General features: G+C 38.8%; 1 protein-coding gene across 1 annotated transcript in view; it reads left to right on the forward strand.

The window, feature by feature from the left end:
• atg7 (ATG7 autophagy related 7 homolog (S. cerevisiae)) overlaps positions 1–25,008 on the forward strand; it is a 79,778-nt gene that overhangs the window by 31,094 nt on the left and 23,676 nt on the right. Inside the window, exons 16-18 of the mRNA XM_042506622.2 lie at positions 1,320–1,395; positions 5,955–6,035; positions 14,166–14,288. Of these exons, the coding sequence (XP_042362556.2) occupies positions 1,320–1,395; positions 5,955–6,035; positions 14,166–14,288 (280 nt within the window). The remainder of the gene's footprint in view (positions 1–1,319; positions 1,396–5,954; positions 6,036–14,165; positions 14,289–25,008) is intronic.

Here is a 25,008-nt window from a genome sequence, read left to right on the forward strand (position 1 = left end):
TGTAAAACTGTTTTCTGTTCATGGAAATGGGATCTCTTAGTTCTCAATATATGCTACAAAATTTACCATTTTGTGACTTTACATGTAGATTTGCTGCAGCTGTGTATAATAAAAAGAAGTGTAATAGGTTAGGTGTTAGGCTTGTACATGCCTCATAATGTGTGATATTGTGGGATGTTGAGGGAGATTTACTGCTTTTTTCTATCTTTCAGTCAAATTGAATCCTTTGAAACCTGAGCAATTTGGCTTGATTTCTTTGAAAACCATGGGAAGAACGCAATGAGCGACTTTGAGAAATGACCACAAAATTTGCCAAAAATAAGTAAAAAGTTAAAAATTCAGTTGGAGGATCTCAGTAAAAGTTCACTATAACCTGGACCCCTTTTATAAGATACATGGAGACTCTGCCTTTTTCGTGAGTTATACCTCCTCTTGCAATAACAAAATAACCTTGAGCCCTTTAACTACCATAACCATAGCAATGAGACATTAAAGAAGAGAATTTACAATCTACTATTTAAACTCACGTTTTCTCTTTTTTTATTATAATAATAATTATTGTTTTTCGGAATTGCTTGTCTGGTTTAACATGTACAGAATATCTAATAAAATGTATCTGTCTGCTCTTTTATTTTTGCAAATCTAGTGTATATGTATATACTATACTATATGTGTGTATGATGACCTTGGAAGGGTGTGAGTGGGAGACTTGACCTATAACTCTTCACTTTTCTCTCAAAATGAAAAATTTAAAATTAATTTAGAAAAAAATGAAATTAGTAAAAAGTAGAAGAAAATGACCTGAAAATTATCAGAGAGAGAGAAAGAGAGAAAAGTAAAGTAAAAACAAAAACTACAAAAACAACTAAATGACCTTAAAAAAACGCTTAAAAGGTGATATCAATTCTTTAACATGATTTGATTGAACATATAATTATTATGTATAATTTTACATATAATTGTAAATATAGTTTTCTGGTGATTTTTGCCTGGCATCTTATTTTTACATTTCTATTTTGAATATTTTCTTGCAATTTGTGGGACATTTTTTGGCAAGTCGCTCATTGCCTTTTTTCCCTATGCTTTCGAAAAAATTCAAACCAATTTGCTCTGCGTGTTAGAGTTTAAAAACTTGTAGGTGCTTGGATGCAGCTCAGGAAAATGATGTCCATCCAGGTTTCAAAGGGTTAAATTCTAGTTTTAAAAGGCATGGCAGGAAATTGTTGCAGATTGAGGTTTCATTCATGTATGAAAAGAAAAATGTTAAAAAAAGAGAGAAGTTGTCACGTCTATAATTTTGGCTTTCTCTTCATTCTCAGAGGCTATGCGGTGGCCAGCAGCAGTGATGACAGAATGAATGAACCCCCCACCTCTCTGGGTCTCGTACCACATCAGGTGAGATACACTCACACACACACACTCACGCACACACTGAAAGTCACTCACGTGTCCTTGTGTTTTTTATACTGAGGACATGTGCTGTTTGCCCCTTCACCTTCATTTGCCAATGCCCTTCAATGTATGTCCGTGTTAACATATCTATTAATAATTCTGAAAGGACCTCTTTGTTTTTGTTGCTATTTATCTTCTTTACCTCTATGGAAATAAAAGCAGTTTTCTCTGGTAAAACACTCTTTTATAAGGTCTTAGGGATACATTTTTGAGAACACACACACTAAAACTTATTTATACTCCTTTTACGTACAGAGTAATTTCTGTCCATTTCAAACGTTGCAAATGTCACTGCCCTCATACTTCCACTACTTCCACACATCATCTATGATAGTATAAATACAGCCTATAGATAGCACTGGAGGTCTGAGTCAAAAGTTTCGCACAACAAAAACAAGGCGACGGTGTAGATCATAATTATGTTCCTTTTAACAGAGGCAGCGTTGCAGACAGCGGTGGTCTGTGAAGCCGTTAAATACGTTGTAACACGTAGTACTGATTGTTGTGTTTTTTGAATGCCTTTGTCATCAGCACTGGCTATTCTTGCATGGTCTATCTCTGGAGTTGCTGTCCACTCTCCTCTTTGTGAAGTAGTGTCCTAGTGGCTCAGAGTGAGGCTGAGGGACTGTGGGGTACGCTAACTAATTCTTGTCTCACAGAAGGAACTTGAGAACAATTTCAGCCTCTAACTTTGAAGGGGCAGCCCTACTCAAAATATAAACATTAATTGCATCCTCCTCAGCTTAACTATAACTTTAGCTTGCTCAGTGGTGCTAGGTGAGCTAGCAGTAGATGCACGCTTCCTTACGTGCAGTGATACAGTTGTTAGGTGTTTAATTGAAAACAAATACTTCCTACATGAAACTGCTCACAGCAAGGTCTTTTTCGTATCTCTTTCACTATATCTCCAAAACTTGGCAACTCACACCAAAACAGTCTTTATTGATAAATAGCACTACAGGTAAGACAATAAAGATGTATTTTGATTTTAGGGTGAACTGTCCTTTTAACAACAAGGACTTTCGAAATGTTTAATACAGAACCTTTAACCACGAGAGGAAGATCTGTTATAAAACCAACTACAGCTATGCGTGTCTGTGTATTGTTGTTTGGAATGAATGTTATTGGGTCTTTTATGAATGAGCATGCTCAACAGTAGACGTGGGCCAAGGATAAAGCCACGTGGCTCACCATAAACGACCATAACTGGATTTGAAGTGGTGCTGTTGTGAAGAATAACATTAATGTAATTTCAGGTCATGGAGCTATGGAGTTGAGATCAGACCAGATAAAGCAATCTCAAACCATAAAACTGTCAGCATAAGTTGGACTAGCATAAGTTTTAGCAGAGGCACCTAAAAAAACATGACAATTTGCCACTTTGATAGCTTGCAGGTTGCAGTAACATCTGACATATTAGCTGGAAAAAAAGAATACTTTGAAGACGGCAAAGGTGCTGTTCACAGTGTTCAGGTGATTGTAGATCTGTCACTTTGATTAAATGACCCTGTCTAAGATTAACTGGTAGTAAAAATGTTGATGCATAATGGATAATGTCAGATTACCATTTCTTGATTTTTGTGCTATTTGGGATTATCGCATTAATACACATATTAAAATGAAAAAGAATCGAATCGAATATTGATTTTGACATTGATTATCATGGCAGTCATTGAGGTTTGGAAGCATTCGAGTCAGCCAAAGGATAAAAAACCTACACAAATAAATCAGTAAATGCTCTTTTAGTTGACCGAGAACTTAAGGGCAGCCCTGTTGAAAGCATTGGTAAATGGTGAAACTTTAGTTTGAAAAAGACAGTAGTTACAACTTCTTTTTTTTTTCAAGAATGCTTCTCTTTATACAAAAAACTTTCTTAGCTTGATAATTTCAGTGATGATTATATATCGCACTGGGGCAGTTACAAAATAGCAGACGAGTAGATAATCTGCAGCTATCCAAGCTGTGCCCTTTTGCTTACTGTTATCACATCCTCAAGTATCTCACCACCTCCATTTGCATCATCATCAGTATTCATCACCCTGAGAATCTGAATTCCTGCCATTTGCTTGACACCTCAGCTGCTCGTGGTATTTCAACCCAATAAACCAGAGAAAAGTGGCATGCAAATGTGTTGTCCTGTGTGTGTTTGTTTGTGAAGAGAGAGTGTGAAAGGAAGAGAATAAGATAATGATGCAGGGAGAAATGCAGGGTAGATATATGCATGAGGGTGTATTTATGTGTGTGTTTGTCCAGCTTCGTATATATTATGCCTGTAATGCCTGCTTCCTCAGCCGCTATTCACCACTAATATTTACATCACACTGCAGATAGGTAGTTTGAAGCTGCGGGCTTCTTTTCTGTGGTGCCACAGTGACAGCCTGTGGTTGTTTTTAGATATTACATTATATCTTTTTTTATTTACAAGAGTCTGAACAAGACTGTGCCAATAAAGGACTTAATATTTATGAGTTCTGTAACATGTTTTGATTTGTAAATGTACATTTAACTCTTGAGCCTGAAATTTGTTGTGTTGTTGTGACGCTTGAAACTTTTTAAGCTCCATCCCTTAAACAAAGCAGTGTTTTTCTTCACCGTCTCTAAAATCCCAAGAAATGATCTGTGCTTGTTTTGTGGCAAATTTGTTTGTCTAAGTCCAAAACAGATGTTAAAAATATGTTAAAAAGAAATAACAGATGATAAGACAGTATACTCAAATCATTCATTATTATTCATACAACACAATGGGTTATCTCTACAATTATCTGTAAAGATGACAAATTTAAATTATTATTTTACAGTTTATGGCATGCATCCTATTATTTTAAGATGAGACTATTTTTCAAGAAAACTAGATAGAAGAAAATCCACAGGATAACAGCACAATGAAGACCTGAACACAAGCTATCTTCACAGAGCTTATGCCCAAACAACTTTGTCTCATATCAGTTTAAACAACCAAAGAGCTAATGGAACAATGAAAAAATGAACATAATAAAAACACAAGTATGTATCAACAATTCCTAAAAATATGAGGAAAAAATCTCTGAAATATATTTATAGCAAATAATCTGCTCTAAATGTATGCTGATGGTCAGCTGAAAACACATTTTATTCATACCCAGTTCATACATACCTGGACTCCTTTACTCAGTATATACACTCTGTAATGATTGTGCAGTTTTATGCACAGCTCGTCTGTTCAAGTCCATCTCACTCACCCACGCTCTCCCATTGGTCTGTCTGACTCACTCATCCTCTCACCCCTCCATTTGTTAATTTGTCCACCGGACATGTTTGCTATCAACAGTCGTCTTCTCACATTTGTGTTATATCTGTACGGCCTGTTACTGCAGTTAATATTTCAATCCTTTGTATGTCCCTGAATTTGCCATTTTAGTTGAAATAATCAGCACACAGATGGGAAGATATAAAAGTCAAGAACTGGAATTAATAGAGAAATAGTGAAATGAAACGAGCCTCTGGCTAAAGCTGTTGGATTAAATTGAAATGCGCTGCATGATGACACACTGTATCACATTGTATTTCATTATCAGTCACAGAGTTAGAAGTGTACATCTTAACCCTATAGCTTAAAGGTTAACATGCAGGCCGTGACAGTGCAGATTTCACCTCATGACAGGTGATTGAATGGGGGTGCATGCGGACGTCATACCGTCATTAATACCCAAATATACCATCCAAAAACTGAAAGCTTCAGATTTCCACCCCAGTCCACGTGCTGTGCATTACTTTTTCACAAATGTTCGAAATGCTTCACCATCTGATGACCAGCAGGATGTCACTTCAGGCTCTGGAGTACGTGCGTCACCAGCAAACATAATGGCTAAGACTTTTATTAAAAAACAGGAGGATGTGGGTATGAGAGAGGAGGAGGGGGGTGGTAAAAATATTGTGACGAAATTTAACACTTTTCGCTTGAGTTGTTGGTGTGTGTGAATGTGTGTGTAAGTAGAGGGGGTTCTTTAGACAGTAATCAAAGTAATTAGCCATAATGACTGTAGCCAGGAATAGGAGTGAAAGCTTTCAGCAGTGAGAGAAGTGCTGAAAATGTTTCACTGAAAAAGGCTGTAGCCCCTCTGGCACCAGAGGGCGCTCTTAGCTTGATTTTAAAATGTTGAAAACAGAAAAAGTCAAACTGCTTCCAAAATTTTCAGGCTCACATTTAGTATTCACTGCTTTACTAGTGTTACATTGACTTTTGCTTATTAAGAATAATTGCTTCAAGGATACTATATTCCTCTCTCAAACTTAATACTTTCTGTTCCAAAGGTACATTGAATAATCCCATATACTGTTTATTTTTCTCCATTGCATCTCTTTATGGTTAGAGACCTTTTTAGTGTTTACATGATTGAAGTTATCAGTGTTTCAAAATCATTTAAATGTGGTTTTGAAAGGAGTGTGCCTCTTTGGAGTGCTGCTCTGCAATTCTGGTCCTCTGTTTAATGTCAGTTTTTGACATGTTGATTTCTTTCCCACAGATCCGAGGCTTTCTTTCGAGGTTTGACAATGTCCTGCCTGCCAGCCTGGCCTTCGACAAATGCACTGCCTGTTCACCCATTGTAAGTAGTGTATGTTGTAACTGAATAGTTAAAATGATGTGGGTTTTTTTTAAATCCAGCTTGCTAAGAAGACAGTGTTTTGACATAGACATGGGCGGTATCTATTTTTTCATATCTTCCACTGGGATATACTATATATGATAGTTTATATGTAAAAAAGGTGATAGAAGGCATTGTAGTACACATGTAATCTGTTTACATGGACATGAATAACCTGTTGATTATCAGGTTTTTGAGCGCGTCAACACCACATTCCATTTATAAGAAAATTGTATGTACTAGCTGGAGTTCTCTTAAATAAATCGGGATGTAAACACAGAATGTGAATGACACTATTTTTTCGTGCTCATGTAAACGGCGTATCCGGAATATGATCAAAACAGGGATAAGCTGCATAAACAGGTTATTAATGCTCATGTGATCACACATTCTATAGCTTACAATGCTGAGTTTCTAATATGCAATTACCCTACTGAGACAAGTCTTGCTGGGAAATATTTGTGGTCCAAAGAATAATGATTAGATAGGAAATAAACATTGTTCTTGCCAAAGGACCCTATGACACTTGTTGCCGCAGTGGATACTGACTTCAGTGGGCTGAATGGAGGCGATGTGTAAAACCATGTGGTCAATAAACTGCTTTGTTTTTGGAAGAAATCATATCAAGATAAAGTTACATGTGGCAATAGTCCCAAACAGAGGGAGAAGACATTTTTTGTCTTACTAGTCCTATAGCATTATCTCAGGGAAGTATAATAACAACTAGACACCGGACCCCAAGACAGATGACAGATCACCTGGTGCATTTGCCAAAAAAAAGTTTCTAGCCTCCTGCTTTAATTCTGGGATAAGCGTCCCGCTGAATATGAGCTGTAGTGTTTCATCTCTGTGCCTGCTCCACTCATGAATTTACATTTTGATGATGTCAAGGATTTCTAAATTGCTGTTGTTGCCTCCTCGAAAGTTTTACAAATACAAAACCTCCAAGGATTGAACATTCATGATAGAAAGATTCATAATTGACTGTTTTTGCAGTTCAAGGTGTCTTGTCAACAGTTTTACAGATGTCTCTTTACCAAACGGTGGCCCATGAAGAAAATGCTTTTTGGGCCTCGGGGGATTTTTTTTTCTCTGCAATACCATAAGTGGCCACGGGGAAAAAGTGTAAGTAGAGCTGTGTAACGTTCCAGGGGGCCTATGTTATCACCGCTATTAGCAGTCGCCATCTATTTCAGCTCTGATGCCTGTTCATGAGTAGATACTGACCTCTGGTGGAGCGTGCTGCTCACTACTATACATACAATACCGCATATCCGTATCAGTTTATTAGAAAGAGGAGTGTTTTATTTTTTGATGGTTTTGAGTACTGGATACACTGTAATACCTTGATACAGTCCAGGGCAATTTAAACTGTATAAGAAAGAGTGACACATTGATGCATACAGCCAGATTCTGATATTTGCTTGTCAGATTAGATTCTGTTTCTATGTAACAGCATCGTTTTGAAACACAAATTGCAGCCTTAGCAGAAATCGGGGGATTCCCATCTCTCCCATTTCCACATTGTTAAGTCAGTAGAGCTGTGTTGAAATGTTGTTCCTTGAGGAATACTGTAGACACACACACACACATACACACAGAAAAGCGGGTAAAACCATATGGTAACAATCAGGCAGCAGTTGCTCATTGATGTCAGTGACTGTCGTATGAGTGGAATTAGCTCCCACCACTGCAGTGTGTGTGTGTGTGCACGTGCGTGTAAAGATGGGTTGTTAAGGGGTCCACATATCCCAAATCAGTCAAGCAGGGTGGGAAATTGCCGTTGTGTCTTTTTACTGCGCCACCATTGGTCCACAGCCAACTGGCCAATCATTCACCCAGGTGGCCCAGTGGTTAGCAGCGTCCAGTGGTGCGATTGGTTCTTGTACATTAAGTGTAACACCAGAGGGGAGCTTAAGTTAGAAATGGGGAAAGTAAAAAAAAAAAAAAAGAGGGGGAAAGCAGGAGGGGTGGAGGGATAAAGAGAGGAAGTACAGGGCTGGAGAAAGGGTGTTGTGATGAGTGGAGAGCTGGTTCTCTCTCTCTCTTTCTCCCCTGATCTCAATGCAGCCTTTGTGTCTATAAAGAGGTCATAAAGCCCCAGATCTATCACTTTCATGTGAAGACAGAGTGAGAGAGACACAGAAGGAGAAACCAAGAGGCAGAGAGTGAGGGGGGAGGGAAAAGGGAGCTGGCTAGTTTTAAAAGTTTAAAGTTTTTCTCCACCTACGCTGCTTCTGAGAAAAAAAACCCTTAAAAACTATGAAGGTCCACCCCATCTTATGGTGTCATGTTTCTGCCCGTGTGACTGATGAGATTATTCGGTCTGTGCGGAGGGTTCATAAGGTTTGATAGGGATTGGGGTAAAGCCTGTGTAGTCGGGAACAATGAACAACATGAGTTGGGAAAGACGATCCTTTGCTGAGGCAGGGATAAAGGTTATGTAGTGAAACTGGTGAATGTGTTTTGATTCCGTTAATCCCGCCCACACACATTTTCCCTCCTCTGCTTTGCATTTGCTGCTTATCTGCCTTTCACTCTTTTCTTTTTTTCCAACCGACTCCTATTTCACTTCCCCTATTTTCCTCTCCTCCATCTTACCTTCTCTCCCTTCCTGTTCTCCCTCCCCCATATCTTTCTTCTCTTTGTGTGTCCCTCTGTCCATCCATCAGTGTGCTCACTGTAATGCGTGTGTGTCTTTGTCTGCTTTGTGTGTATGTGTGTGTGAGTGAGTGCATGTCTGACTGTGTGTGTATTCCTGCCGCAGTCAGCTGTGTGCTGCCAGGTCACTATGGAAACAAAACAATTCAGCCCCTGTCTGGGCTGGAGCAGTTCCTGTAGAGTTGGGGCTTTTTACTCTGTGTGTGTGCGTGTGTGTGTGTGTGTGTGTGTTTCCTAACTCTTTCTGCGGCTGCAAGCCAATAAAACTACACGCCAGAGAGTAAATCACAGCTGACGTGGCTTTGTCCACCATGCCAGACACCTCTTACTACAACTACTTGTGCTAACACTACCAAATACGCTACCACTATTAATAGCAAGAACATTTTTCACATTTGTAGTGCAAAGTGTTGAAAAGACCCTAAACTGGACAATAATACAGCTCAATTTTTCTCTGTTAAAGGGATAGTTCAGATTTTTTTTAAGTAGGGTTGTATGATGCACTAACCCATAGTCATTGTATTACCTGCAGTAGATGTCTGTCAGTATGCAGTTTCAGTGTACGCAATATTGAGAGTATTTTCAACACGCTCTCATCAAATCTACTAGACTCCATTGACAACAGTCAACAGTCATTTTAGCTTGCTAAACACAAGAGCTCCTGGTCTGCTGCTTTGATCAGTAAGTTAGTTTGTGTTATTGTGTGCCTTTGGTGAATCCAAACTAACCCCTTTCAACGCCAAAGTCACACAGAAAAAGTAATTGAACGAGGCAGCATTAGACCATCAGCTCCTGTGTTCAGCGGGTTAAATCACTGTTTTTCTCAGTGGAGTCTGGCTTTGAAGAGAGTGATATAATAATGTTAGTTCCTTGTTGGAAATTGCTATCTGGTGGCAAGGTAAAGCTATACTTTCAACGTGTAGTGTACACTTCTTTTTTTTTAGATAATTTTTTGGGGGGCTCCCTTTATTTGCAGGCCAGATATTAGTGTGAAATAGGGAGAGAAAGGGGATGACATGTAGCAAAAGGCCACAGGTTGGGAATCGAACCCACAGCCACTGCAGCAAGAACACAGCCTTTTTGCACATGCCGCGCCCTATCAAACTATACACTTAAACTGATATTGATTGTTTTAAGTTGTACTTTTTTAGCTGGCTAAAATACTTTTAATCGCTGACACTCATCCATATCAGTACATTGCTTAGCTTCTGTGTCAGTACTCGTGTTTGCTTCTCAAAAGCGGGAGCGTGCGGACTGATATAATTTCATATACTATCTATGGATAAGTACCCCACACTACCCCACTTCAAAAGATCTGAACAATAACTTCAAGGTATTTCTTCCTTTTGAACCTCTGTAAAATTTAAAGTACTCACACAGCAATGTCTCTTTCCAGAAATCATGACCCAGTTAGTTGAGATAATCCTTTGATTTTTTTGTGAGCAGTTTCATGCAGGAACTATTTTCTTTCCACTGAAAAACATCCACCAGCTGGATCACCGTGCAGAAGGATGCGTACAGCTACTGTTAACTCACCTAGCACCATTGAGCTGGCTAACCTTACAGCTCTGCCAAGGAGGCCTTTTTTTTACATTTCATGCTGTCACGAGCGCAAGGCTGTCTTCGTGAGTAGTTGTCGTTTCCTTTTTGTGCGGTGATACAGTCAGTGGGTATAGTCTGGTAGAAGAACAATAGTTCCAACATGAAAATGCTCACAAGCCAAAAGCTATCTAGTTTCATTCTGTTAGAGAGAAGGTAGACATCTTTACGGCCGATATCTTTAACACCCAGCACCCTTTGATTGTATACAAGGAAAGTGGTCTAATTAATTCATTGGCCCTCTAATGTTTCTGCATAACACATTTAAAAACAATAATACATTTAATTGATTAGGCAATTGACAGAAAATTTACGTGTAACAATTGCGGTTTACGCGTTTTAAACCCCGGTTTTTAAATTAAATGTCTTTAGTTATGCAATTTAAAGAGATCTTTTTGGACTTTGGAAAATATTTCATACTTAAATTAATACCAGCAATGTGCAAATGTCAAAACTCACTTTAGAATGAAGAACTCTGTACATATTTACTTTACTCTGTGCTGTTTTTACGTATATTGTAGACACGTAGGTGGCTACCACAGAGCGTTAACTACACAAACTTAATGAGCTTTGCTTCCTGTGAAGTGTGCTGATTCCCTGGAATACCATAGGGCCTGAGTGGGTACTTAATGAGTCAGTATGGAGTTTTTTTGCGTTTTCAAGGTGAGTGTTTGACCTGGTGTGTTGACCATACATGTTAAAAACAGAAGTCAAAACCCCTGAATCACCAGGAAGTGTTTACTCACAGTGTACAGTAAATGTCACATCATGGCAAAACCACGAACCAAGAACCACTAAACATTTCACTAATTGTTACACATTACACCCTCACCTATTGCGTCTATATATATTTTGAAATGTAAGTCAACTACAATGTGCATTATCTTTACAATGTAAGTTAAAGCCCCTCTGAGTCACTGAGGGTATGTTTGATGTGTTTAGGGATGCTACTCACGCACATGTGTAGGCACTTTCCACAGTATGGATCCACAAACATCTTCAAACAGAAGTCATCATCGTTGTCACATAAAGCCTGAGGGGAGAGATTAATGTGAGTCCTTAAGGAAGGAAGTTTCAGGACAAGTGCACATGTGTGCACATATGTGTAGCACACCATCTAATCCAGATGTTGATGACTGTGTTTGTAGCTTGGCTTAATTGGTGCTATCCGTCAACAGCAGGCAATCACTACTGAAACCTGGTGCCTGATTAACACAGCAAACCTTGTAAATGTGTCAAGCCTCTTCCATTCTGTGTGTGTCTACATATGTTAATGCTTTTATGGCATATTTCCCACAACGGTTTTGGGACTGTGCAGTTAAAATTAGTCAGATGCTAGATGCTTTCAAGTGGAAACCTCCGGGGCAGAAAAATGAAGCCAACACTCAAGAGCCAAAAACTGCAGTTCTTGAAATGGCCACATGAATCTGGTTCTGGAAACTAATCGATCTCCACCCCCCACACCCATGTTAAAAAGCCCAACTGTACAGCATGAATAAACATGTTTACAGCCTGGGTTTAAAGACAGTTTTGGTCTCTACAGCAAATTTCAACAGTTATGACAACTATATGGGGAGCAATTTTTTATATAAATCACCCTTTAATATTTTAGCAAGGTTTGAAGTTATTTATATTCAAGGATGGGCCGTTTTGAGTGACAGGCTGTCTGCAGATAGTTTCCTCACCTACTCCGTCAGATCCACTGCTCACTTCTCCACAGCACAACCCTCCTGTCCAAATGTGGCCACTTCTGGCTTCACAACCAGTGGGTGATGTCACGTTAACTACATCCGTTATTTTTTACAGCTGATGCTCCACATGCTATAATATTTTCTCATCCTTTTAAAATATATTTTTTATACAAATTATTTCTATCAAATTGTATGAGCTGTACAACAAAGTAAAACTGCCTAAATACAGTGTTTAACCCTGTGTGATTTGATTTGATCACGCCTTTCTGTCTTCTTTCAGTAGGAGATACATCATGATGCTGAAGCTTGATACTCTGGAGATGTGTTTAAATCTGGATTTTAAGATTACTTTTTACAATTTAAAACTTCCAAAGCCAAAACCGTGCTTTGGGACTGAATACTGTAGAAGTCATCGGTTACGGCCTTATCTGCTATTGATTTGAACATAAGTAAATGATGTAACGAGTCTGTGTGCATTTCTAGGACTTTCTTAACTTTATCAAAAGATCATCACAGTTATCAAGTTGCTTTCTGAGTCATGAGCATCTATATTTCAACAAAGTGGGTTTTGGCTGTTGGCGTCTCGTGTAACGGATCCCGCGGATGGAAGTGGGGAATCAAAGAAATAAAAGAGAAGGAAGGAAAGAAAAGAGAGGTTGAAAAGATGAACGAGGGACACGTCAGTGTGTATTGTGTGCGGTGTGTCTGGCTCCAGGACTAGACGCCAGGTCAGTCTGCGAACACACACACACACACACACTCAAACACACCCACACTCAGACGTTGGTGCACACATTGTGTTGATGTCTGAGGCAGAGGTAACCCTACACCTGCAGAGGAGGGTCTGTGGGCGTCCATGAAAGGCTCGGCCAAGCTTAGGAAGGTAGCACAGAGGGCAGGGGATCTGTGTGTGTGTGTGTGTGTATATGTGGGGTGTTTTGGAAAGAAGGTGTGGGTATTTGAAGTCGCTGCTAGTAGAAGATCAAGGAAGACATGTCAGGATGATTGCAGAGGTGCTGATTTGTGGTTTTTGTGTTTCAAAAGGCTGTCTATGGACCAGCGGGTGCCTTTTTATTTTGTACCACTAAACATTTATTATTATCTGCTTTTAAGAGAAAGTTTCTGTTTGCCATCGTATGATGTTTTTGACAGAATTGGACATGTCGTGATGCATTAGCGTGACTGTAGCTGTCCACACAAAGTGTACACATTAGACTCAAAAAGGAGTTCAAAAGAAGCATGTAATGTTTGGTGGAGAAAAAAAAACACTCAAAGATGTCTTGGGAAGTGTTTTACCTGAAAGCGCAGTAAAAGGTGAAGACGTTAATTTATGTTAAGAAGCTTTTTTTAAGTTTTGTGGCTTGAATAGAAACTTTTAAGGGACATTACTCTTATCCTTCAGGCATCCTCCATTCAAGTCTATGAAGTGCTGTAGTCTAAATGTATAGTGTTAATAGTTTGATGCCTCTGCAACTTATACAACACAGCTACTTATTTTTCAAATGTTTAAGGATTGGTGATGAACCAATTAACAGAAAATCAACTATTTTGATTAAAATTTTTACTCTATATGTTATACTATTTTTTTGCTTCTTCGGGCCAAGATGTACCAGACTGACATCAAAGAACTAGTTGTGACAAGGCCAACTGTGTCACCTCATGTCGCCTGTGTCTCGGCCAAATAGTTACACATGAACATACTGCAAAGACTGCAACCAATGGAACACTAGCATGTATGTTCCTATTTGAGAGGAAACACGTCTTCACACTAGCAGCTGATGGTTGACTTGGTGTGTCAGGGCCTTTAAATTTGAGAATTTAATACTTTGCTTTATCATACATGAGAATTAACCGAATATCTTTAGATTAGAAACAATTTCTTGGAATTTTTTCACTGTTTTCTGATATTTGTTTTGACAAAAGACTTATCATGAAATTAATGGGGAGAATAATAAATAAAGGTGTAAATACAGGCTCACTGACTCCAAAATATGATACTTAATATGCACCTTGAACAGATGCAGTTTTTTTCAGTCACAATGGATGTATTGTTAGCCTCTCAGCAGACATTACATTTCCTCAAAAATCAACTGGAAATGTCTTTGTTCATTGATTTTGTTTTGTTTTTTCTTTTTTCCAGGTCCTGGACCACTATGAGAGGGAAGGTTTCAACTTCTTGTCCAAGGTGTTTAATTCTTCGCACTCATTCCTGGAGGACCTGACGGGGCTGACACTATTGCACCAGGAGACACAGGCTGCAGAGGTGAATCACACTTATGTACACCTGCACCAACATGTACAGACCCATACTCAAAGCCAGCTGCACTCTGAGACACAGGCAGCAGTGTCAACATGTGCCTGAATTATCTTTCCAACCAGTTTATCGAGAGAAAATCGTACTCATGTTTATCTATTGCAACTTTATATATTTGATGGTCAGTTGTTTGATGTTTTGGGGAAAGAGCAAACATGTCTGTAATAGGGGAACTGGGTCCCCCTCCCTTGAGTTGCGGACCTGAAGACTTGACATTAAGGTTGTAAAGGAGAGGACTCAGTGGAAGCCTTTTCCATCATTCTGGCAGAGGCAAGCTGCCCAGAGGGATGAAATTTGCCTTGAGATGCTGAAGGCTCTGGTTATTTCTGAAAGTTGTCAATTCCATTTTTAAAAAAAGCAGCAGAAGCTTTACTCCAGCTATTAGAGCATCACACTGATGGATGTTTTGTGAAAGGCTTACACCCCCAATCTGACAAAGCACTTTCAAGCAGTGTGGGGTGGCTTTTTGTAATTCTTTTCAATAAGAGTAAAGCTTTTTTGCCTGCTGCTTTTGCGTCTGCAAAACACCATTTTAAAGCTCTATGCTCCTCATGTTTTTTCAAGGAGTGTCCTGAGCACCTTCTGTTGATAAAACCTTAGTTGTAGTAGAAGTATCCAACATCATTTGTGTTTTTCCCCATTGTCCAATTGGATAAATTGACAGGCAGGCCTTGTGCAATGACAAGTGACATATAGTTCATGGTTCACATAAAGCTAAGGTTAGTTCACATTGAAGATTTCACTAGACGAATTTTAGTCTAAAGTTTAACATTTAGCAACTTGCTTGCAGTAGGATAACATCCTTTTTCCCTGTGTTGTTGGAAGGATACAGACTTAAGATGAAATATCTCTCAGCAAAGCAAAAGCCCCGGTCTAATTGGTACTTCAACTGAAAATGCAGTGCAGTCTAGCATTTTGCAACCTGCAGAGTACGTTTGTGATGTTGTTCTATGGGATGTTTTTTTGGATGGACAGTATGTGGTATTTGTGTAACTAGAGTCAGAGAGTCAAGCACATCCTCAGTGGGCAATAGATGCCTCACCAAGGTTGCATTTGTTATTTTTATGGACAAATATTTTAGGCAAAGCTGAGGAATAATGTGTCCACTTTGATCATCTCAGGATTGCATCTCTGCTTTTGCAGATGATTTAAGAGTTAGGGATGGCCTGATTAGACATAAATCTTGAAAATACTTCAACTGGGGTAGAAACTTTCTCCTGGCTCTTCAAGATGCTGCCCCATGTGAAGGATTTTAAGTATCTTGGATTTCCTTACAAGTAAGAGTAAGACAAAGTATGACATCTGCAATGTGCTTAAAGGTTTTCAATATCCCGCCTTGTTTGGGAATGCTTCAGAATAAGTCAACAATCATGGCTGGGGACAAGGACTTCTGGGTAGTCTTTCTTAGACCTGGACCCGAATAAGGGACGGAAAATAGATGGCAAGATAAAGCATAAAACATGGAGTTTTACGACCCTGGGAAATACATACAAAACTCTTAATACAGTTGCAAAACATCTGTGTCATCTTGTGGAAACTAAAGCCTTTTGTAAGAATTTCATTAGAAGGATTTCTCAAATTAAATGTTTTAATAGGAGCTGCAGTGTTTTAATTGAAAAGGCAGAGATATTTTCATCCCGTAACCCTGTTCTAATTACTCTGTTGCCATAGCAGCAGCAAAGTTGATGTCTGTGGAACGAGCGGCAAAAAGTTCCAACAAACATACAGATTACTCGGTGGTGGAATATGGGTGGTTTTCCTCAAGACTCCCCTCTGACATGAGACAGAGGGAGTGGAGGGAGAGACAGAAACTGTGTGTGTGTGTGTGTGTGTGTGTGTGTGTGTGTGTGTGTGTGTGTGTGTGTGTGTGTGTGTGTGTTTGTGTACGTGCATGTGCTTGCGTGCGTGCGTGCGTGCATGTGTGTGTGTGCGCACACTTGTGTGGGGTTGGGTCTGGTCTTGCCGAGCTGTGGGAAAATCCCACGTACTTTCTCCCCAACTTCTGCTCATAACACACAGATGGAGGAGGGGAGAAGAGAAGAGCAAGGACTCAAGAGGGAAAGGAGGGAAAAAGGACTGAAGATAAGACAAACGGTGGGGGGGAGAAAAGATGAGGTGGAGGAAGAAGGAAAAACAAAATAAGACAGGAGACGATAAAGAAAGAAAAGAGTAGCTAGCTAAGACAAAAAACAAATATATATATATATATTTCTCTCACTCTCTCTATCCCTCATTCCCGCTCCTGATATCAGTCTTTACCTCATCCCTTGTCATTCTCCTTTGCAATTGTTTCTCCCCTCTCTACTTCCCTCTCCTCTCCCTTGATGAAGTGTGTTGAAGAGTCTGGCTGAGCTCCCTTTCTCCTCAATCAGAAGATGGAGAGATTGTTTTGATTGCTCAGCCCACTAGCGCCAGAAGTCTTAGCGCCTGTTTCCTGTACACAGATTAGCTATTCCAAAAACTACTGCACTTGGAGGACGTCCCTTCAAGTTTTTTTTTTTCTTCCTATTCCAGGAAGGGACAGAAGTTCTTCTAACGCTCCCTGAAAGCATATTATTACTTATTTCATGCGGGAACCCACTAGAAACAGGCCTGTGGCTCGTTTCGGATCTTGACCCGTATTTTAAAAAGTACCGGCCTGAAATAATGATGATTCTCTCTCTAAAAATTAGGGGTTTAAAGGGTCCTTGTGGGATACCTTTTTTATGTGTGCATATAGGGATTGTGTACAGCATGAGTCATCTTTGGAGGATGACTATCTCTCCCAGTGGCGTCTTTACTGACGCGTTGCTTTTAGAGGGTTTTTCCTGAACCTTTTGTTTAGAAGTCTGACGGACTGTAGGTCTGTGGATTTTAAACTGTGTGTCAGCCTAATGACTTATTAAGAACAAAATAGAATTGGCTGTATTATTCTTGCATGGATTATAGTGTATTTAAACACCTTTATTTGCTTATTAGGTTATTTTTTACAATGCCCTCTTTCTCTAAAGCATGGTACTGAATTCATTATGGGCCATGTGTATGTGTGTGTGTGTGTGTAACCATTCTAAAGTATAATCTACGTCACCAAATAGCAGTACTATGTACTTATGGCCTATTTTGGGCAAGTTTGTAACTTGAGAACTACTTTTTATGCGGTCACCACAGGGTTTTGGGGGAGTTCAAGTTCGGTAAAAGTTTAGACTGACTGAAAGAGCGTGTGTGTGTGTGTGTGTGTGTGTGTGTGTGCACGTGTGTGTGTGTGCGTGCATGCGTGCGTGTACATGTGTGCACGTGTGTGCGCGCATATCAGTGTGAATGGCTTCTTTGTGAGATCAGCCCGATTGGGATTTCAGACTCTGGCAGGGTGGAAAATGTACTATGAATCTGGCATCTGGCAAATTAGTTACATGTATCTGAAAGTTATTCGAACGTGTATTTCAAGTATGCATCATGCTGTATCTTTAGTTTCACAAGGCCATTTGTGTTTGTGGTGAGGAAAATCAAACAGGACAAACCATTTTGAATATTCATGACATGATCTGTACTCTACAATTTGCTATGGCCAGTTGCCACTGTATATTGCAGTCACCTCCCATAGTGTAAGGCCTCAGAATATCTATAAGAAGAGCTTGTCACATCAGATAATAGTGTTTAAAGCCTCCTAACTGACGGCAGTTATTTTTGTCACTTTCTGAAACAGACAATCCGATACACTCACTCTTTTCATCAAACTCTCCAAAACAACATGTTTACACTCAAGTGACAAAGCCTAGTGACTGAAGTAATTGTGATTCAAATTTGTAACGGTTTTGGAAGGCACAGACAAATGATGCCGTACTGAGTTGATTAATTTGGAGGACTGGTTGGACAATCTGACAGCCGTGCCCATTTCATGCAACAGTTGGCCAGTGAGCAAAGGTTTGCACACATGACTTGCGCACTGCAGGGCTCCAGTTTTCACTTATTTAATGCACCAAAGTAGTGGTGATCTTTCAGGCAACACAGCTCCTCATCAGTTGACTATTTACTTACCTTTGGTTCAGCACCTGCTCCAAGTTTAGATTGGATGTGGGTACATAATTTTGTTTCTACACTGAGTATAACAAAATGATTTCCTTCAAATAGAGGCAGTTAGACAGTGTGTGCCAATATACCCATTTGTACAGTTCATCAAGTTGACACCCAAATGGTCACAATTCTTGGTAAAGGGTTGGAGAGGCAGTGACAGGAGAAGGCTATGATGTCAGGCTCAGAGTATGGCCATTTAGAATTAAGTACAAACACTTAAGCTCGGCATAAATCATAGACTGTGTATAAAGATTCGCAATGCGTCTTCACTTCCTCCCACTGTACAAATATTAAGCCAAAAAATCCTGGATGTGTCCGCTGCCATCTTTGTCTTTTTGAGCCAAAGTCTGCCCAGTAACTGGGAAGTGGAGCCATGGTATTGAATTTCCGCCAATCAAGAGCAGCGCCACTGATTATGAGCACATTGATTAGCACACACAGCTTTCAATCGTGCTGCCTAACCCCATTTGTATAGCCTTAATAATAAATAACTAATTAATTAAAACAAAATTTATCAGAAAAATGAATACTTAAACATACATCAGTGTAAAAAGAACTACCTCAAATGACAGAAACCATCTTAGGGAAAAAAATTTGTTTGAGGTGTATTTTGAGTTTTTAGTTTGGCCCATGTGTCATCCACTGACATGGAGGAAGCGGGGTTTATGACCTGTAGTGTAGCCAGCCACCAGAAGGCGATTGAGATGTTTTGGCCTCACTTAAGGGGAGCTGTCACTGGTAGAAACATGTTGTAGGATCCAGTTTGTCTGAAGTATATTGAAGTCTTTAAACTGCCATATGTCTTGTGTGTCATCTGACAAATCATAGGTTGAGTTAAATGTAGTTCAACATAATTTACATTTAACCAGTTAAACATAATAGAAAAACCTGCTCACCTAAGTGTCCTCTCTGCGCTCAGCTAACAAAGCTTGGGAGGAGGGTAACCAGGTTAGATGGCACATATTGGCCCTTTAAGATCAACACCCAACACATGTTCAATCTTAAAAGGGTTAATAGAGGTTTTAACTGAACAAAACATTTTTTAAAGCATTTAACCAAATGTTAAACCAGTCTTCTGTGTCATAGTGCAGGTCTGTGTTAGCATGTCAGAACAGAGTGTTGCGTTGGCTGATTAGCCTTCCTGGCTGTAACCTCCCTGTGGAGGGCTGGGTCGGACAAATCAACACACGCAAACACTCAAAAGAGCCTGAAAGGAAATCAGTGTCTGTACAGGATGTTGTACCTCTCCTCTGACTCACCCACCCGCTGTCTTTTTGGGTTATATATAACACTGTACATGTTCATACATACACATAAAGGAGTCAGGCTAATCCTTACTGCATAAGAGGACAAAGGAGATGGATTTTGTCCATAAAAATAGCTCTTTTATATCAGTAGCACTATATAAAATGGCTGTACATGTCATTCAAGCTTACACAGAAGGTTATGCTCTGGTAGGCGATGGCTGTGGATCATGCTGGAAAGTGAAAGTGTAAGGTGACAATATACTTTATTGCCATGTGAGGACAAAGGAAGCCCATCATCATCATCAGCCATTCTTCATATTATGGATTCCTTTCATCATTTTCAGTAAGCAATGCCATTTACTGGTGTGTATGTGCATCTTCCCGCACACATTAATCTGTCTAAATGTGAATGCCTCATACAGAGGATGTGTGACCCTCTGAGCACAAAGGGTCTTTCTGCAAGTTCCACTCCCTTCCACCTACTCCCAACTGTGCGCTGCCAGTAAGTCACAAGATAAAGACATTTGCATTGAACTGAGAGAAGAATGTGCCACTTGTGATCTGGTAACATGATTTTTGATTAGTCTCATTTGATTGAAATGACAGCTACTTCTTCAAAGTGATTAGATTGTAAAACAATTTTATGGCCAGAACTCATGTAGTTGGCACAGATGGAGTACTCGGTATTATTTTCCTCTTGTCAGGTTCAGTACAAAGATGAGTAACACAGAAAGGGTTTATATTATGTTTTATTATATTTTTAATATAGTTTTAGTTACGCAATAACAGTGTTGAGGGTGTAACCTGTGTTTGTACAACATCATCCTCTCACTGTCATGCTGTGAAATGAAATCATTGTAAAATAACCTCAATCCTTACTTAATAATATGAGACTTTCCTGGAAGTTTCCAGGTCCAGCACTCCTTGGGGTTTGCATGGGGCCTCCAATTAGTTTTTCAGCTGATACTCCAGATATCCAGGGCAGCTTATCATGAAATCAGTGTCTTGCTCAAGAACAGTTAAACAAGACACATTTACATTTGGGAGTAAGCGATGCATGGTGAATTTACTAGCACTTACTAGCTAAAATTTTTTACAAGAAGATGCCCCATGTTTGAACGTTACTGGACTTTCTCAAAGCATTTTTAAGATGATCTGTGTCTTTTTAAAAATCCTAGGTCTTGACACTGCTCTTTTTGCCCTGATTCCAGTACATAGTGAAATAAACACCTCTGTTAGTGCAGATTTGTGCGTTTGGGTGTTTGATAGAAGTCTGTGTGCCATCAGATGCCACTAATCATCACCTTGAGTCATGCTGATGGCCCGAAGGAGCAGAGGTTGCCCAACCACCCACGCTCGGCCCCGCTCTGCTCTGTGCTTCTCTACGTAAAACAGTGTGCTGATGATAAAGGTGATTTAGTTATGTTGGCTCATCACCCAGCAGCTTGGAAAAAACGCAAGCACAAGCATGAATGTGTACGCTCATAAACACACACACAGAGTAACACAGCATCTCCCCAGTCACATGCTTTTATCCTCCTTTCTCTCTCTCTCTCTCTCTCTCTCTCTCTCTCTCTTTCTCACCCCCACACGAGCACACACAGAAAAACACTTGAACGTCAGAGGGCCCCATGTATGTCAGAGCTTTATCCAAACACAGCTACGGTTGCTACATGCAGCAATTATTACCAGATGGACTCGGGGAAAACGTATTAAGGCTGCTTTTTCATTAGCAAACTGCACACCCTCCTTTGGGACTAGAGAGAGACACACACACACAAATGGAGAGAGAGGAAGAAAATGGGGAAGAAGAGTGAGAGTGTCATTTTAGAGAGTGTTATTCATTTCATATTTCAAATCATGCTCATTTGACCCTTGTCGCCCATTGTCCCTGACTGGTTATATATTTCAATTTTCCTCCATTTATTTCAAGGTCCCATGGAATCAAAAATGCTTTTTGTGTTGCTATGTTTACAAAACATCCAGTTTTATGTCCGCTTATATCAAAGTCAACACCCTTTTCTTCTTTGTAATCTCACGCTCGAGGGAGTATTAAGAAATTCTATTAAATAAAATGTGATGACAGAATGAGATTCAGCCATCCCACCCTTCCAAATCTACGACTTTATCTTTGCCACTAAAACTAGCAGCAGTCACATGGATTGCAAATACTGCAAAAGATAGTTGATTAATCAATTAGTTCACTAACAAAAATGTTGCCAGTTGTTTAATTCTTTAGGCAATTTATCATGTTGGCTGGTTCCAGTCTAACAAATATTGGGATTTTATGGTTTTTTTTAAACAATGCCATATTAGAGTCATTGATGGTTTTAAATAAATATGGAGCCAGGGAAAGGGGGTAACAGTTAGAGAAAAAACTCAGAATTTCTGAGATTTAAGTCACAAATATACAAGTTTTTTTTTTGTTTTTTGTTTTTTGTCAAGGATCCAAAAGTTTATGTGCACATTGTTCATTCATCCAAAGCATACTAAAAACTGAAAATGATAAATCAACTGAGTCTAAAATTAACAATCCAGGTTTGACTCACACAGGTCACAATATGTTGAAAATTTGTGACTTTTTTCTCAAAAATGTATGACTTAAATCACTGATATTTTGAGTTGTTTTTTTTTTCTTTTAATATTACCCCCCCTTCCCAGGCTCTGTATTTTTTTTATTTATTTTTTTAAACCAACAATGTCTCTGAGATGCTGTTAATGTATTTTCTGTTATTTATACATTTGCATTAAATATTGGCCATTTTTGGCATAAAATATGGAATATAAAGATTTTACTTTGGTTACCTTTTCCACAATTATTTTTACATTTTATAAATGATTAAACAGCTAAGCTATATTTAAAATCATAGTTAGCTGCAGCACTAATCTGAAGTATAAATTGTGCAGCATTAGCGGCATCGTTAGCAGATCTTTTGACTGATACAGCCTCACACATACAGTGTTTTGCATTACAAATACATGAGGTCTAAACATGCCTCCTTGGCTCTGTGGTTGAGGTTTATGACAGGGTGAAGGTTAATGTTTCTCTGGAGTCTTTGTGCTTTTTGAATGTTTTTTAAAAGTCCTTCTCACTACCAACATCTTAATATAAGCATGAAGATGTCAAACCACAGAGTTATAATTCTTGAGACCTTTAATTGATTTATGTGCATGTTGGAGTACAACACAGAGTGAAGAAAAGGGGTTTTGCATTCAATTTAGGGCACATTCACTGGCAGCTTTCATGTGTCAGCTTTCTGTAAAGATCTTTTATTTGGTATTAATTATAGATGAAATAGAGATGGAATTCTAAAAGGGTTATTTTTGCTCGCTGTGTTTTTTTGTAAGCAGTTCTTGTTTTCTCGAAAAAATACTTTTTTTTCTTATAGTACTGTGATATAAGTCAGCAGATAAGCTTACAATTCAACATATATGAAAAATAAAATGTCAAGTAGTTGGTTCATTGAAGTCTATAATGACAGCAAGGTAATTTAGTTATTTGGAAATATCAACACTTAATGAATTTTCATCCTAACTACCAAAATCACACATTTATTTTTTTCAGGAAACCAACAAAGTATTAGCAAAACATTTTCACATTACATACCGGTAATGTCTTTTGCCTTTTTCTACTCACATTCATTCTACATTTTTTTAATTTTTATATATTAATGACAAAGTGTAATGCACACATGTATTCCAGTGTCACTATGTATCACTGTTACTGAGCACGTGTGTATTTATGTCCCGTATGTATGCCAGCTATGCCAGTTTGACATCTATTGCGCTGCTAATTATAAATGTGTGCTCCACTTGCTTGGATGCATGTCAGTTATGTACAGACTCATCACACCTCATGTGCTTCCTCTCTGTACATAGTTTCCCTCTTTGCTGTCTCTCTCTCACACACATGCACATACATGCTCAGTACTATACATAGTTGGTCTAAATCTCCCTGGTTCTTTACGAGCTAAATTCAGAAGCTTTGTGTCAGTCTGTGGCTTGACTTATAACCTTGCTTGCTAACCTTCCTAACCCCCCACTGAGTGTTTAAAGGTTTTTCTCCCTTACGGATGTGTGTATATTTGTTAGTACAGATTCCTGGGTAGCTACAGTTTTGAATAAAAAAAACCCCAACAGATTATTCTCTTATTCTCTAGAAAAATGTTCTGTAAAACATTTGGGACTTCCAAAGTTAGATTTTATTGGCATAGACAAATTTCACTACAATGCAATATTATATTGATTCTTTGATACAATTATTTACAATATCACAAAGTCTGTCATGATGCAAAAATCAATTTGATTTAAGGGTCTCAAGGGTCTGTGATTGATATGAGGTAAAATCATATGCCCATATAACACAGTCTGTTGCAGAAGAAGCTGCCACTCCTTTCTTTTTTGCTTTTGGACATAAAAGATAAAACCATCATGTTTTTTGCATTTACCAATTATTAGTTTAGGCACTTCTTCATTGCATAAATTGGCCTAGCAGTTGGCAGAGGTTTACTCTACTCATAGCTTTATAAGTTACTTATATTATTTAAACTTTTATTTACTTTTTTAGTACATCTATACTACTTTTTTCCCAGCCTAACATTGTTGAAATAGAGCAGCTAATGTTGACCCAGCAAAAAGTTAACGCAGCGAGATGCCTGGCCAGGCAGGTAGGGCGTGTTTCCTGAGCATTTTATCTCTTAACAGCATTGTTTGTACTCAGCATGTGCTTTGTCTGTTGACCCATATTTTCTCCAAAATCCAAGATATCTCCAAAATGCTGATTTATTCCTGAGTAAATAATTTTATCGTCATCGTCTTTTTTGTGGCTGCTTGCCATTATCTGCCTGGTACTTTTTGACAGTTTCAAACTAAAGGCATATCCTAATGTTGATTATATATATCAGTGATTTATCTTTGCATCAAACATATTGATGCAAATTGCAATATTGAATGATGAATCGACACCCATCTTTCTTTTCTTTCTTTGTTTTAACTCCTCTTTCATTCTGTGTCCTTTCTCTAAATTTGAAGGTTTTTGTGGGTCCATGAGCACAGTGCAGGTGGAGCTCTCCATAAGCTTCTTTTTTTTCACTCAGCAGTAGTTTAGGACTTGCAGGGGGAATAATTAATCTGTCGTTTCATTCAGAGCTGATCATATCACATCGATGGATGAGAGGAGCAGCTGTTTGTGAGTGAAAGCAAACTTTTAAATGCCTGATGTTCTGCTAGTCCTCCTCTGCCCTGTGTGTACTCTGCTCTCTGGCAGAGTAGTACTATAAAAAACTGAACAGTATATATATATATATATATATATATATATATATATATATATATATATATATATATATATATATATATATATATATATATAT

Source organism: Plectropomus leopardus, chromosome 2 (assembly GCF_026936395.1).
Source record: "Plectropomus leopardus strain MGB_pleo_1.0 chromosome 2, ASM2693639v1, whole genome shotgun sequence".
In the NCBI taxonomy this organism is placed as follows: domain Eukaryota; kingdom Metazoa; phylum Chordata; class Actinopteri; order Perciformes; family Serranidae; genus Plectropomus; species Plectropomus leopardus.